Here is a 15,331-nt window from a genome sequence, read left to right as displayed (position 1 = left end):
TGTTTGGCACAAATTACCAGAGTGTTGCTGTAAGAACTTTAGATTATTCCCAATTCAGCCTAACGTAACTACGCTATATACCGTATCGTATTTGTAAGAGAAGACTGCACTTGCTATACCTTTTGTCAGAAAATTACAAAAAATACTGGGTCTGTAGTAAGAACTCAAACAACGATGTAATCCTCTCAGACAGATGAGATTCTGTTACTTCAGGAAGACCGGTCTGTAAGAATGTTTTTTTCCTTTTCCGTGTTTGACACGATACTAGTGCCGTAGAAAAGTCATTAACTGTGAGTGCGCAGAGCCTTTAAATCGGTGTGAGGACACGCATTCAGCTTGCCCATCAAAGCAGCTGTGCGATTACTGCCGTTTTACTGAATATGAATGAAGTGGGAGCTAACGCTAACCTTTCATCTCCTACACTGAATTCTTGTCAGATATTAAAACTCACGCATGCCTGAGTTGCTTCTCTTCACCTTGTTTGTGAACCAGCACATTTAATGAGAGTGTTTCTTCAGAAACTTTGGCATTGTAACAAGCAGCCTGTTTGATGTGTCTGTGTGATTATCTCCCAATTGAGTTGAGTGGAAATTCTCCTTGTAAACATTAGGAGAAGGACTTCGAAATCATAACAAAGTGCAATCCATCCACCTTTTCCCCAAACCTTAGCATGGATCCATTCAAGGCAAAAGGGAAGATATTCACTGAATTGGCTCCGGATTTGATGAATAATGTAGCACTGCAGTGGTAGACTGGAAAACTCAGTGCCATCCCATTAATAGGTTTTAACAACCTGGGGATCTTGTAGCTGACCCAGCATGGCCCCGAGAGCAACTGGAGGTGCAGTAGACTACTTTCTCTGCCTTTTACTGCCAAACTGCTGTCTACCTTGACTGATTAAAGAATTCTTCTAAACTGATAATGCCTGCAGAAGTTTCAGTGTAGTAAATATGTGTGCCTTTGCGTTTACCCCAGCATACACAGTTAAATTTAGAATATTCACATCTGTCATACATCATTACATTCTTACACATGCTTTTATTCTAACTATCTGGTTTTCTCAGAAAGCAGGGGAAATGATACCTGCTGAAAATCTTGCTCTTTAAAAGCGCTTTGGGGTCCTTGGGGACTAGTAAAGCGCTATATAAATACAGGCCATTTACCATTTATTTACCATTTAAAACTTAGATATCTCATAGCTTTGAACTTTTAATCCCTGAGGTTGAACTATAAAGTAGCATTTCTCTTTGCTTTGAATATTGCACTTCACTACCATTATACAAAATTCTTTCAAAATAAAAAACTCTTCTTAAGACACGCAGCTGAAAAGTTTCCATCTTCTCTTCCATTACGCACATTCAATATTTAGTTTTCTACAGTTCATAGTAAGGAATGTTCTGTGGGAATAACTCCATAAAAACACAAAACTGTTGTTACTTTGGAATATATTCCTATCTTCTTTCTTTTGGCAAAGTTGCCCGGAGTGAAATATCAAAGCAAAATCGGTACATTTCTAAAACAAAGGCTGCGCAGTAAAATCAATGCCCATCACACATCTAAGAGTTCTGGGTTGAAATCTATTTTGTGATGCCAGAATGAGAAAAAATTGAAATAGAATTAGGTTTTTGAAGGTACACCAACTGTCAGTGATGCTGCGCCTTGTTCCTTTCATGCAGTCATTGCTCCGCGCCGGCGTTCTTTTGAAGAAAGATTAGATGTTGTTTTCAGTGTAAAAGTACAGTACACTCTACTTTGCCTTTTGCACATCAAATAGCTTGTTCAGACAAAATGGGAATATAACACTGTACTGCCATTGTCATTAACTGTGTGAAGGACGTCCTTGTTGTTTCTCTGGCTTGATTGTGTTTGGCGTGAGTACTGTACCTGCTCTATTGTACTAGTCTTCCTGTTCCCTGTCAATCTAACCCACCCCCATTTGTGCCTCTTTGTTGCCCTCTGTGCCTCTTGTAATGTATGTGTTCCCATGTGTATCTGTGGTGTGTGTATGTGCGTGTGTGTTGTATCTGCACAGTTAACTATTGAAAATGACAAGCTCAAAGAGGCTCAGAGACTCATCAGGGAATCTGAAGCCAAGGTGGGTGTCCCCGTTGCATGTGTGGCCCTTGACATAATCTCACATTTAATCCCCGAAAAATCCAAGTGCGTTTTAATGTCATTGATTTGTGGTGCTTTAAATCTGTTTTTGGATTGTTGGACTGATCTTTTGTCTCATATTTTCTCTCAGCATGCTTGCCCTTTGTATTATATAGCACATATTACATAGAACTTTTGTGAACTTCACAAAAAAAGTTCACAAAAATACTTTTTTTTTTCTTTTGATATAAATGAATTATTGCCTCTTGACTTTACTAATCAGCAACAAATAATGTGCTCTGTATACTGCATGTGTGGAAGAGCGAGAGAATATATCAACTGAACGTTGAGAATCTCTATAGCCGCTTTCAGCCGCACACATTGCTTGCTTGTTTAATGTAATTTTCATAAGTAAACACTTGTGATTGAATTTCTTTATCAGAGATGAGATTGGGCAAAGATTTAATCACATAGCATTCAGAGTTAATTACCTGTCACGCTGACCTCCCGTTTGAGTTCAGAAGAGTATGAATCCATTTGGGTGGGTTAGATTTTGTATTAGATTGGTTGTCTACTTTACACAGAGCTCCAGATGGGCTCTGGTAGAGTAACATCAATAAAAAAAGGATCACTTGCCAGCACAATATATTTTAATAAAATATGCTGCCAAATACACATATTAGATCTGAAGTAAAAGTGAATTTAAATTGTATTTTAGTAAGTAATCATGGTTTTTGCACATATAACATAGACCTCTATTTACTAGTTCACATATATATACTTTGGGTTTGTATATTTTGTATACACTGCATGCAAATCATGTGTGACCTTGATAATTGCAACACAAGAATCACCTTATTTCCTTTAAGGTAAAAGACGTACAAACGTTTATTCGCTGTACAACATTTTGTTGTGTTTATTTTGATACCTGAGGAAGAATATGCCAGCGGCAGTGGTTTGGGATCCCAAGAGTTCCATGGAACACTGGGCTTATTATTACAGGGTAGAACAGGGAGGTGGATAGAGAGAGAGATACTCGGAGGGCCCCTCAGTATGGAAACAACGGCACTCTAATTTAGCAGCTAATTTGCTTCCATTCTCTCATATTAATCTTAAAAGAGAAAACGGGCCACAGAGGGTTTGAGATTGACAGACATGTAATCATTGGATGTAGATTTTACTGAGAGGCTCTGGGCAATCTGTGAAAAAAAAAACTCCAGGCAGAACACCTTTTTAATTCCGTCTCTAATAAACAATCCGCCAATGCTATTATGTAATGAAACAATATGTAATGTCTTTAAATATGAAGCCAATTGCATTTTAAGCACACAATCAAGTGAGTAGGGGAAATTTAAATAGTACGGAATTGGTTTTAGAAATGAAAAGTGCAAGAGGAAATCCTATTTGGTAAGAGCAGACATCTAATCAGCTCTGAAAATCAAACCCTGTCAGAGCTAGGGTGTACTTACTGTATTTGCATTATTTATTTTTGGTATATATCAAGCAATTACAGATTTTTGGTGTTTTGTTGATTTATTAGGCTGGAATAAAAACTTACAATTTACAAATATAAACTTTATTATTAATTATCTCCAATGAGAGGACGGTTTTCCAAACACATAAGGCCTCCCTCTGCACTTCAGTCCTTCTCGGCTCAGTTATCCACATGCAGCAGGTTCCTTTTGGAGTACCCCTTTATCTTGCAGTAGATCATCAGTAGCAGTCCAAGACAGTTTAGTTGGAGTACATCCAAATATAAGACAAGAGACGTTTTGGGGAGTAGCGGTATTGAGTTGGGAGTTGGGAAGGACTGGGACTAGCTGGTTACCAGCAAGTGAGCTTTCAAAATAAGAACACCTGGAATCTTTCTGTATGAGGCCTCATAGATAATGGTCACAGACTGAAAACCAAGGCATAAAGGATATAGGGTTCGAGACTATGCACAGACTATGCACAGAAAGAAAGGTACAGTGGGGCAAAAAAGTATTTAGTCAGCCACCGATTGTGCAAGTTCCCCCACTTAAAATGATGACAGAGGTCAGTAATTTGCACCAGAGGTACACTTCAACTGTGAGAGACCGAATGTGAAAAAAAAATCCATGAATTCACATGGTAGGATTTGTAAAGAATTTATTCGTAAATCAGGGTGGAAAATAAGTATTTGGTCACCTCAAACAAGGAAAATCTCTGGCTCCCACAGACCTGTAACGTCTTCTGTAAGAAGCTTTTCTGTCCCCCACTCGTTACCTGTATGAATGGCACCTGTTTGAACTCATCATCTGTATAAAAGACACCTGTCCACAGCCTCAAACAGTCAGACTCCAAACTCCGCCATGGCCAAGACCAAAGAGCTTTCGAAGGACACCAGGAAAAGTATTGTAGACCTGCACCAGACTGGGAAGAGTGAATCTACAATAGGCAAGCAGCTTGGTGTGAAAAAAATCAACTGTGGGAGCAATCATCAGAAAATGGAAGACATACAAGACCACTGATAATCTCCCTCGATCTGGGGCTCCACGCAAGATCTCATCCCGTGGGGTCAAAATGATCATGAGAACGGTGAGCAAAGATCCCAGAACCACACGGGGGGACCAGGTGAATGACCTGCAGAGAGCTGGGACCAAAGTAACAGAGGTCACCATCAGTAACACACTACAACGGCAGGGAATCAAATCCCGCAGTGCCAGACGTGTTCCGCTGCTGAAGCCAGTGCATGTCCAGGCCCGTCTGAAGTTTGCCAGAGAGCACATGGATGATACAGCAGAGGATTGGGAGAATGTCATGTGGTCAGATGAAACCAAAGTAGAACTTTTTGGTATAAACTCAACTCGTCGTGTTTGGAGGAAGAAGAATACTGAGTTGCATCCCAAGAACACCATACCTACTGTGAAGCATGGGGGTGGAAACATCATGCTATGGGGCTGTTTTTCTGCCAAGGGGACAGGACGACTGATCCGTGTTAAGGACAGAATGAATGGGGCCATGTATCGTGAGATTTTGAGCCAAAACCTCCTTCCATCAGTGAGAACTTTGAAGATGAAACGAGGCTGGGTCTTCCAACATGACAATGATCCAAAACACACCGCCCGGGCAACAAAGGAGTGGCTCCGTAAGAAGCATTTGAAAGTCCTGGAGTGGCCTAGCCAGTCTCCAGACCTCAACCCCATAGAAAATCTGTGGCGGGAGTTGAAAGTCCGTGTTGCTCGGCGACAGCCCCAAAACATCACTGCTCTCGAGAAGATCTGCATGGAGGAATGGGCCAAAATACCAGCTACTGTGTGTGCAAACCTGGTAAAGACCTATAGTAAACGTTTGACCTCTGTTATTGCCAACAAAGGTTATGTTGCAAAGTATTGAGTTGTATTTTTGTTATTGACCAAATACTTATTTTCCACCCTGATTTACGAATAAATTCTTTACAAATCCTACCATGTGGATTCATGGATTTTTTTTTCACATTCTGTCTCTCACAGTTGAAGTGTACCTCTGGTGCAAATTACTGACCTCTGTCATCATTTTAAGTGGGGGAACTTGCACAATCGGTGGCTGACTAAATACTTTTTTGCCCCACTGTATAACGATGCAAGACATTTTGTGTGTTAGTAAAACTGTCCAAGAACATGGTAGCTACTAGCTACCGTCATTCTCAAATGAATGAACCACCGACACAGTCTTTCTAGGTCTGACAGCCCAGCCAAGCTGATTAATCGTGGATAAATTGTTGTTGTTAGACATGTAACTTAGAACTTTGTGGTTGCTGTTGAGATCCATCTTTTGGAGACATTCTGTTCCCCAACATCTTTTACAGGGCAATCACTGGTACAGCACTCCACCAATCAGGCATTTATGGAAGAGCGGCCAGATGGATGCTAAAAGGCACATGACAGTCCACTGGAAGTTTGCCACTACCTGAATAATTATCACAAAATGAGAAGCAAATGCTCTGCTAAAGCTAAACACAAATTTAACTATAGCTGCATTTAACTATAATAGTGCAACTCTAGAGAGACATGAACATTGCTGTTCTTTGACACCCCCTATCATACCTAGTTGTGCCTGAGCATTATTGCCATAGAGAAAAGGAGAAACTCTAAAAAGCTCAAAGACTTAAGGTTCTTATTTCTGCCACCAGAATGTTAACCAAATTCTAACTGAAGAATCTGCAAATGGAATATTTATATATTTGAAACATAATCTATAAAAGACAACTGTTGTTACTTTGTTGCTGAAATATTGTCTAGTATTGATTGATGAGAGAAAAATCCATTATAAAATTAGGCTGAAACATACCAGTGTAGAAATGTAGACATCATAAAAGGAGCCTGAAAATGCTTTGAAGGAATGACATATATGGAGTGGCGTGCAAAGGAAACGATCCTTACAGGGCTGATAGCAAAAGTTAACTTCGCTAATTTCCAGAGATATGCCAGTTAGACATAAGAAAATTCACAGACCTTTATATGTCTAGTGAATTTGCTCCCACTTGACCTTATAATTCTTGACTTTAGTGGCAAGTTTCAAGGATATAAAACGGATGCATTCCATTAAAGGAGGTAGATGTGGCTGAGTTTGTAGAGCAGGTAATCAGTAAAAGCAAGATTAGTGGTTTGCACACATAGGACACGGAGGCCTCTTTACTGTCCTTGTAGCTTTTTGTATTAGGAACATCAGTTTCAATCAAATCAAAGGGAGTTTACATGCATATGTGGGCCATTGTTGACATCTGTGTTCTGTATTTGCAGATTGCTACAGGCCTTACTGCAACTGGAGCACCACCTCCACCACTTCCAGGAGGTGCTGGAGTTCCACCACCACCTCCACCTCCTCCTCCCCCACCTGGTGGTGTTCCTCCACCTCCTCCACCTCCTCCACCTGTCCCTGGCCATGCTGGCATTCCGCCACCACCACCTCCTCCACCGCCAGGTGGTGGACCACCCCCTCCCCCGCCACCACCTGGTTTTGGGCCTCCACCCCCGTTTGGAGGCCCACCAGGACCTCCACCACCTCCTGGATTTCCTGTTGTTAAGCTGCCTTATGGACTGGAGCCCAAGAAGACCTACAAGCCTGAAACTGTCATGAAGAGGGTCAACTGGACCAAGGTATAGCAGTCTGAGCAGTCATTGGCTGCAGTAGATAATCTTATGTTCACTTATAGTATTAGTTACTTAACAGTGTACAGATGGTAAATGGCCTGTATTTATATAGCACAAACACACATGCACATTTATATAGCGCTTTACTAGTCCCCAAGGACCCCAAAGCGCTTTACATATCCAGTCATCCACCCATTCACACACACATTCACACACTGGTGCAGATGCAATGTTACACTTCCATTTTTTTTCCATTACCTAATTTGCACATTATTTACAAGCATTTTTTTCAAACAATTTGGACTGGCATTAGAAGCTGATTGATTGTATATTTTGTAGGTAGGTTTGCAGAGTGATAAAGTGTAAAGTTGAAGGTTCAAACTAAAAGAAACCTCTCTTTAAATCTGTTTCTAATCTAGTCAAACATTCGTTCAGCCATAGGCCAAAGTGCTCCATACTCAGCACCCATTTCAAAGGATTTAACAGTAAACAGTTTTCACTCAAATGTCCTTGGATTTGCACATTCTTAGCATAATTGAATGGAGACTTTGTTGTGTAATTTTCCATCACATTTGAATATAATTTCAATAGGACATTCTCTTGATTTGCATTGTATTTTGCCATAGATAATTTATCCGTTGCCCCAGGAGTTCTCAGGATTATTTTAATGGTTCTTTACTGATACTTATGTGACCTTGTGTTTTATTCTGAAATTACTGACTGCAAACAAAATATCAGACTAGTTTACTTCACATAATGCTAGAAGTGCAATGATTTTGTAGAATCAAGCCACTTAAAAAATAATTATGAAGGCTGTCGACAGTATCTATCCGTGTGCTTATTATTTTACAGTGCTTAAACAGGTCATGCACATTTTTCTGTCTTATCCCAATTATTTATCCAACCACATGCCACCAAAGGCATAAAGCGACAATGTGAAAATGCAAGTCAACAGTGATTGCACTGCACTAAAAAGCACTGAGGTGGTGTTCTGGGTTTGAATTATTGGTCACCTTAAGAATTCTTTAAAATGGCAAATATGCTAATGTTTGACTCTGTGTAGGAGGTTCCTGAACGGTAAGTAAGATTAATAATAATGGGATGTCATACCCATTGTGTAAACAGTCGGGGAAACAGCAGTTTGTTTCTTAATAGAAGGCATTCCTGTGTGTTCGTTTTTGCCTTGATATTTTAAATGTGATTAGTCATTTTCCTGTGAAATATCTATGTGGTTCAGTTGTGTTATATGACTTGTGTGCATGCGGTGTAGCACAAATGACCGTTGTCTCTGAAGTGTACAGAAACAGGTTAATGTGCAGCAGCATTAACCTTGCCTCCACAGGAAATGTAGTTTTGTGATGCAAATGAAATTCATAACCACCTGAGGAAAAACAATCTGTGTCTCTTGTGTCGATTAAGTGGGACATGAGTCGTCTGTCTTCGCTGTGTGCAGCAGGCAGAAGTATAGGAGTACTAGGAATGATTTGGTTGTATAAAAAAGAAAGGGGAAGGACATTGTTTCATAATTTCAAACCTTCCCTCTATTAGACGATACATGTCCAACAAAAGTATCGTACAAATGAGAAAATGTGACTCTTATAGTTTTAAGAAGATGTTGAGCAGCTACCATCCATCCATCTTCGTTTACTTATTCGAGTCTGAGGGGCAGAAAATGCCAGTAGAAAATTTATCAGTCAAAGTCCTGTACAGCTCTCACTACTGCTGCACAGGGACTGGATAGAGGACCAGTATCCTGAACCAGTCCAAACAGGATCCCCTAGGCAGACCTTCCCAAAGTGTGGGGCCATTCCGGGGGGGGGAACCAAAACTAAACGCTTGGACACTGCTAGCACGGGGCGCCCACAGAAACGCAAAGCAGGAGATGAAGCATCGCTGAATATGTTTCCAAACCAACTTCATTCTAAGCCAAAGACTAGAAAATACGGTGAAGCAAATCTTCCCTTTGGCTTCACCTGCACAAGTACCAAGGTAGGTCTCCCTGCAGGATTGGTTTTCCCTTCGTCGGGAGCAGCGCTGGGTTCTCCAAATCACGGACAAACAGGATCCCACGTTCTTGATTTTTACTTTACAAACACTTGTTGTAATGACTAACTACTCCTGACATTTTGGAGATGTTTGCTCTTATACAGTAAAGTTGCAGCGGGATACAAATAACATCAGGCTGATCCTGCCACGATTTGTCTAAATCACAGACAAACATTTTTCTTGTAAAACAAAGGGGGGCCTAGCAAAAAAAGTTTGGGAACCACTGGCCTAAGGAATACGGTTGAATGCCTTCTCCAAGTCCACAAAGCACTTACAGACTTGTTCGGCAAACTCCCACGTAGCCTTGAATGTCCAAAGGAGGATAAAGACCTGGTCCAGCGTTCCAGTACTCATTGTTCGTTTCCATGAGATTCGACTAACAGACAGACTCTTCTCTCCAGCAGCCCACATTTCCATGCGACCCTACAGAGGAACATTAAACAAGAGAATCCCACAACATCTAGAGCCAGAACATAGTCGGGGTGAATTTCATCCATCCCAAGGGACCTGTCATCTAGGAGTTATGAAGTCAGTGGCGTCCCACCCTCACTGTACACAGTATGAGTAGAGCATCACTTTCCCTCCTCAGTTACTGATGGTTTGCCAGAATCCCTTTCAAGCTCTCTCAAGGAGTCTGGTTCTAGACCTTAAGCCATGTGTTGAGATGATACCTACTATATCTACCTGGTATTGCTCAACATCACTCATTAGTTCAGGCTCCTTTCCTACCAGAGAGATGATGGAAGTTTTAAGAGCTAGTTTCAGTAGCTACAGGTTTGACCAGTTTGCCTTGGGCTACGCAACCAGCATAAGCTCCCAATAAGCCAATTTAAAATGGTAACACTTTATTTATTTTTTTATATATTCTGTATATATAAAAACATTTTATGCGATTTACCTCAAAATACCTTTGTATTCGGTCTTGAAAAAATATGTGACTAATTCACAAGCTTTTATAGTGTCTTTGGTGCTTTGTTTACCTGCAATTCAGGACCTCACTTAAAAGAGAGATGGACTGTGGTTAGATTGTTTCATGTCATTGCCTTGACTTAATAGCACAAAGTAGGAGCAGAAAAAAATTCTAAAGCACAAGCTGTTTTGTTGTGCTACTTTCATGTAGACGAAACCTTTTAGTTGGTTAGGTATTTGGTTAAGTATTTTTCTGTTGCTTTTATTTCTGTCGGTTTAAAAAAACAAGAAAAAAGAGTGCAGCCTGAAATCTGTGACTTCACAGACTCGCACTCTGCATAGTGTATATTGGCAGATATACATGTCCTAACCTTAATATAGTTGCAATTAAAGTAGTCACTTCTGGAATTTCAATGTTCTTTGATTAGTACTTCCTTTTTATTAATAGAGTTCAAAGGGCCAGGCGTGTCAATGACTGTCACACAAAAGCCATAGCCACCCTTTGATAAAATTCATGAGATCCCTGTCTGTTTTTTCATGTTGTGGACAGTCAAATACCAACCCTAAAATTGCTACTATGCTGTGTGTCCCCCCATTGGTCACACGCAATTGTGCAAACTATAAATTGCTTCCACATTCTAAACACTTGGAAAGCTAACATTAAGTCATTTTTAATATTTACATATTTATCCATCCATCCATTCGCTTCCGCTTATCTTTTTCAGGGTCGCGGGGGGCGCTGGAGCCTATCCCAGCTGTCATAGGGCGAGAGGCGGGGTACACCCTGGACAGGTCGCCAGTCTGTCGCAGGGCCAACACACAGGGACAGACAACCATTCACACTCACATTCACTCACACATTCACGCCTAGTGGCAATTTTGATTATCCAATTAAGCTATCCCCACAAGCTGCATGTCTTTGGACGGTGGGAGGAAGCCGGAGTACCCGGAGGGAACCCACGCAAACACGGGGAGAACATGCAAACTCCACACAGAAAGACCTGATGGTGGAATTGAACTCAGGACCTTCTTGCTGTGCAGCAACAGTGCTAACCACCGTGCCACCTTATTTATATTTACATATTTATTTCGGTAAAATTCTTTTTCTTGCTACAATAATTTGTAATTCTTGTGAAACAGCTGTTATACGCATAGGCAATTAAAACAAAACAAACAAACCTATTTTAGGCACATGTGTGTTATGTTTGTATACGTGGGTCGAATAGAAGCAAATAAGAGCACAGAGGTTATCTATCCCGGACACCAAAACAAGCTCATGATTGACTCTGCAACACTGTTATACTTATTACTGTTACTATACAGCATTGGGAGTAATGGACCAGAGCTAGATGGAGATTGGTCTGTGTTGCATGAGTGTTTTACTTAGACGTCTTTCAGTGTGAAATGACTGTGTTTTCGAAGATGGTTATTGGCAGCTTTGCACTGGGTCAAGTGCAAATTCGAGTGTTTGACAAAAAGCCACAGATATGGTCTCATTATAGCACTTAATACAGTGTACAGCGGAAGTAGGCAAATGGTATAGATATTGATGATACACTACTACAGTAATTAGATGTGTTCATGTCTTGATCTTCCTTTACACGCCTCCATTTTCGTCTTTACTAAGCAGCCGTGTGATTCCTACGATGTTGGTTTTTGTGTCTGTTCACTCGGGTAAAGTTTAGCATGGCTAAGTTCATGCGGTTTCTCGTCATATGCAAATATTAATGTATCCCTCACGTTCTCCTGTTGCTGTTTGGTTATTTCTTGTTTGTCACTCAGATGCTAAAGATGCCACTCAAGGGCATGTGTGTGGCCGCACGCAGCAAAAACACTCACAAACTCCATCTCCAGTGAGAAGAACTTTTGAGTGGCAGCTTGGTGGAATGACGGTGTCTGATTGTGGTGATAATGGAATCCTTGTGTCATTGCAGATAGTGCCTCAGGAAATGGCAGAGAATTGCTTCTGGATCAAAGTCAAAGAAGAGAAGTTTGAGAATCCTGACCTATTTGCTCAGCTTTCCCTCTGCTTCTCTTCACAGAGCAAAGGTAAGGAGGCATCATCTTTCTCCACCCCATCCTTAATTAATCAACAGACATATGCTTCCTTTGGCGTCTTTTCTCACTTAAAACGTAATTGTCTCGACACCACCACCACTGTTTCTGTTTGGTCTCAGTTCAAATCTCTATGCCAGTTATGCATACCAATGCTTGTGTTTCACTGTGTTTATGTGTCTATGAGGAAGTTAAAATGCCAAGTAGCTCCTTTTTGTATTTGTTGTTTGTACCCGCTGAGTAGTTTCAGATCAGTGGTTTTTATTTTTGTGTGTGTGGACGTGCACAAACCCGAGCTTGTACATATATGTGTGAATCAAGAGCGGCCATGCTTGGTTTGGTTCTTGCCTTTTCCAGTCCAGTAGACCAATCTTCCATCAGGGAAGACGTGAAGGCTTTGGTGAAAGAAGCTCTGGGAATTTACTTGTCCCTGCCAGTTTGTTTCTCAGATACACAACCAGGCTACCTAACTTGCTGATGAACAACACAAGCAGTGCAGCGCAAGTTTGTTTTTATATGGAAGAATATGTGTGTGTATATGTGTGTGAAGGCTCTTGATGTATTCCTCCCATGACAATTTGAGTGTTTTCCACTTCTTTGACAGCGAGCGTGTGCATGTGTGTTTGTGTATTTATGTGTGTGCAGCACACCCCTCTAATTCGAGCAACAGTGGGAGGGGAGAAGTCAGAGTCCTGTCAAGCGCAGAACAGTCAAATCGGAGCTCTGTCAGCATGTGTGGACATAACTATACAGAATCCTCCAACTTTTCTCTTATACCCACCATCTGTTTGGACACTAGTCAGCCTGGCAGCAGCTTCTTGCTCCGTCTTTCTCATAGCCTCCAGGTCTACAAACGAGAGTCGTCTCTTTTTTGTACTGCGAAATAAATAGCAATTTTCCCTTGGCTGCCGCAAGGTGATTTACCAGCATAATACAGATGGAAGGAGAATGTGGGCTGCAAAGAACAGTTATTGCAAAGCTTAATGAAGTGACAGGGATAGGCCTAGCAGTCATGCCACTCCCTTCTCATCTTTCACGAAGGGATATCTGCCAGGCGCTATAATTTTTAACATGTACTCTTTAACGCTGTTCAAGTAATTGAAGTGAAACCCCTTTTTTTTTTTGCAGTTAACAGTTATTTACTTTTTCGTTTATTAGATTAATGAGTTGTTATTGAGGAAGAAAGTGTTCATATTAAGTGTAAATCAGCGCTACGCTTGTAGAGTGCAGTAAAAATGTTTCCCATTGATTCTTATAATAAATTAGAACTTAACCTTTTTTTAGTTTCACAGACACATGGCTTTAATTCAGCTTTAAATGTCCTTTTAAATTCTTTATTAAAGCCACTTTCTCGCCCACTGGGGATTAAAAAAAAACGTCTATAGATAGTCCTTGTTCCCGCTGGCAGGGTAGGAATTCATGATCCAGCATTTCCCCCGGGAGTTACCTTTGCTGGATCCCTATCAATTACCCCTGCAGCGGCTTCACTGAATCAGCTCTTTTTCCTCTATTGTTGAAACAGAACATGATTTGCTCATGAATGAAAAATGCTGTTTAATGTTGTATATCTTCCACCCCCCCCCCCCTTCCCTACAGTGAAGTTGAAAGTCAATGCGAAGGGCTTTGATGTAGATCGTATTGCAGAAAAGGTGCTAGATAGGATTTTACTAAAATGAGATAGTAATTCATTTGTTTTCCTCTTCTCCATGTTTCATGCTTCATTCAGTTCAATCTGAGGATAAGCGTGCTTAAAAATGAAATATTTTATCTTAAAAAAGAATAAGTTTGACCTATATTGGTGTAAAGTTTTCGTCTATCTCAAGTCCAGTTGTTTAACTGAGAATGGTGAAGTTTAAAGGAGTTTTGGGGGTGGGGGGAGTTTCAGGTGTCGTGACCAGCACTAGCAAGATTAATTTCTGAGGTCTCGTACTCTCAGTGTAACCTCTCATTGTAGCTACGGACCATAAATCCTTTGTGTTGATTTGACAAACAAGTCACTAGTGAAAACCGACTTCATTTGTCTGGGATATTGCCCAGACAATATCCCTGTTTTTTTTGTTTTTTTTTTTTTAAAATAACACGCACACACACTTGTTGTTTTTTCTTTGCTTTTTTGTGGTCCCTCCATCTTTGCCACAAGATGTGGATATTTATAAGTCAAGCACACTTTGGGGGCCTAGTGTATCGTGAAAGATGAGGCAAGCAGGTGTAAATGCCTTCCCTGCAGAGCTGCCCTCAGAAAATGGTGCAAAAAAGGCTTCTGTTATCTCCACGTTTCTTGGGATTCTTGCTTGTTACTTGCATTGTTGAAGAACAACACTTTGGCAGTAAAAGAAAAAAAAGAATCACTTTAACAGCCCCCAATTTTCAGATGCTTATTGCGCTCAGAGGCCTCTAAAACAACTGAGAATGCTAGACTGTCATCTCCCCTGCTGCTTTTATGAGTCTTACTGTTTAATGAGTTTTACCAAGAAAAGGAAATGATAATCAGGAGGGATTTCAAGCCTGGCTTCAGTCTTTTAAAGTGGCTATTTTTTCTTTGTCATTTATTATAATATGTTTTTTCAACTTGATTGAAAACTTAAAACATAAGTCACTACTCTGGGTCTTAACTGACTAAGTCATACTTAACATTTCTTTTTCCGCCTTTGGATGTTGAATAACATAAAAAAGTTGTATTGCACATATTGAAAATATAGCAGTTCCATTTAACCAGCCCATTAAATGGATGTGGTCACGATTAAACCAGGATGTAGTTATGCAAAAGAAGGATTTTAGATAGTTATTCTAATGCTTTGAATAATGCCGGTCGGGGCTGCATCCTGAAAGGCATACGGTGTAAAAATCAAACATGAGGGAATCTAACAGCAGCCAAAATATACATGTAAATATACAGCACCTGTTAAATCAGTGCTCTCCAGTGATGCATTGTTGTGGTTACAAGTTTCAGTAACTTTGTATGATTACAAAGAATAAATACAGCATAAATAGAGAAAAAGACCTTCAAATGAATCATGCCCCCGCCAAGAAAAAAAGAAAAAGAAAGAAAACTTTAACTCAAGCCATCGTCAATCAAACGTACACAAATGTAACGGTTTAAGGCTGTACAGCAACACAATCCAGCTGTTTCATCC

The 15,331-nt window shown here is 40.5% G+C and overlaps 1 protein-coding gene across 7 annotated transcripts in view; it reads left to right on the top strand.

Annotated features, from left to right (window-relative positions):
- Nucleotides 1-15,331, top strand: part of diaph2 (diaphanous-related formin 2) — a 378,450-nt gene that overhangs the window by 131,728 nt on the left and 231,391 nt on the right. For 6 of the 7 annotated variants that reach the window (XM_085363442.1, XM_085363427.1, XM_085363437.1 and 3 more), the window contains 3 exons: nucleotides 2,033-2,095; nucleotides 6,837-7,193; nucleotides 12,077-12,191. In XM_085363442.1, coding sequence (XP_085219568.1) covers nucleotides 2,033-2,095; nucleotides 6,837-7,193; nucleotides 12,077-12,191 — 535 coding nt within the window. The remainder of the gene's footprint in view (nucleotides 1-2,032; nucleotides 2,096-6,836; nucleotides 7,194-12,076; nucleotides 12,192-15,331) is intronic. The other variant, XM_085363433.1, reaches the window with a different exon arrangement.

The sequence above is a fragment of the Diplotaxodon limnothrissa genome, linkage group LG2 (genome assembly GCF_057381915.1).
Source record: "Diplotaxodon limnothrissa isolate DT_005_m linkage group LG2, D_limnothrissa_male_GT1.1, whole genome shotgun sequence".
In the NCBI taxonomy this organism is placed as follows: Eukaryota; Metazoa; Chordata; class Actinopteri; order Cichliformes; family Cichlidae; genus Diplotaxodon; species Diplotaxodon limnothrissa.
This window is presented reverse-complemented; position numbering and strand designations above follow the sequence as displayed.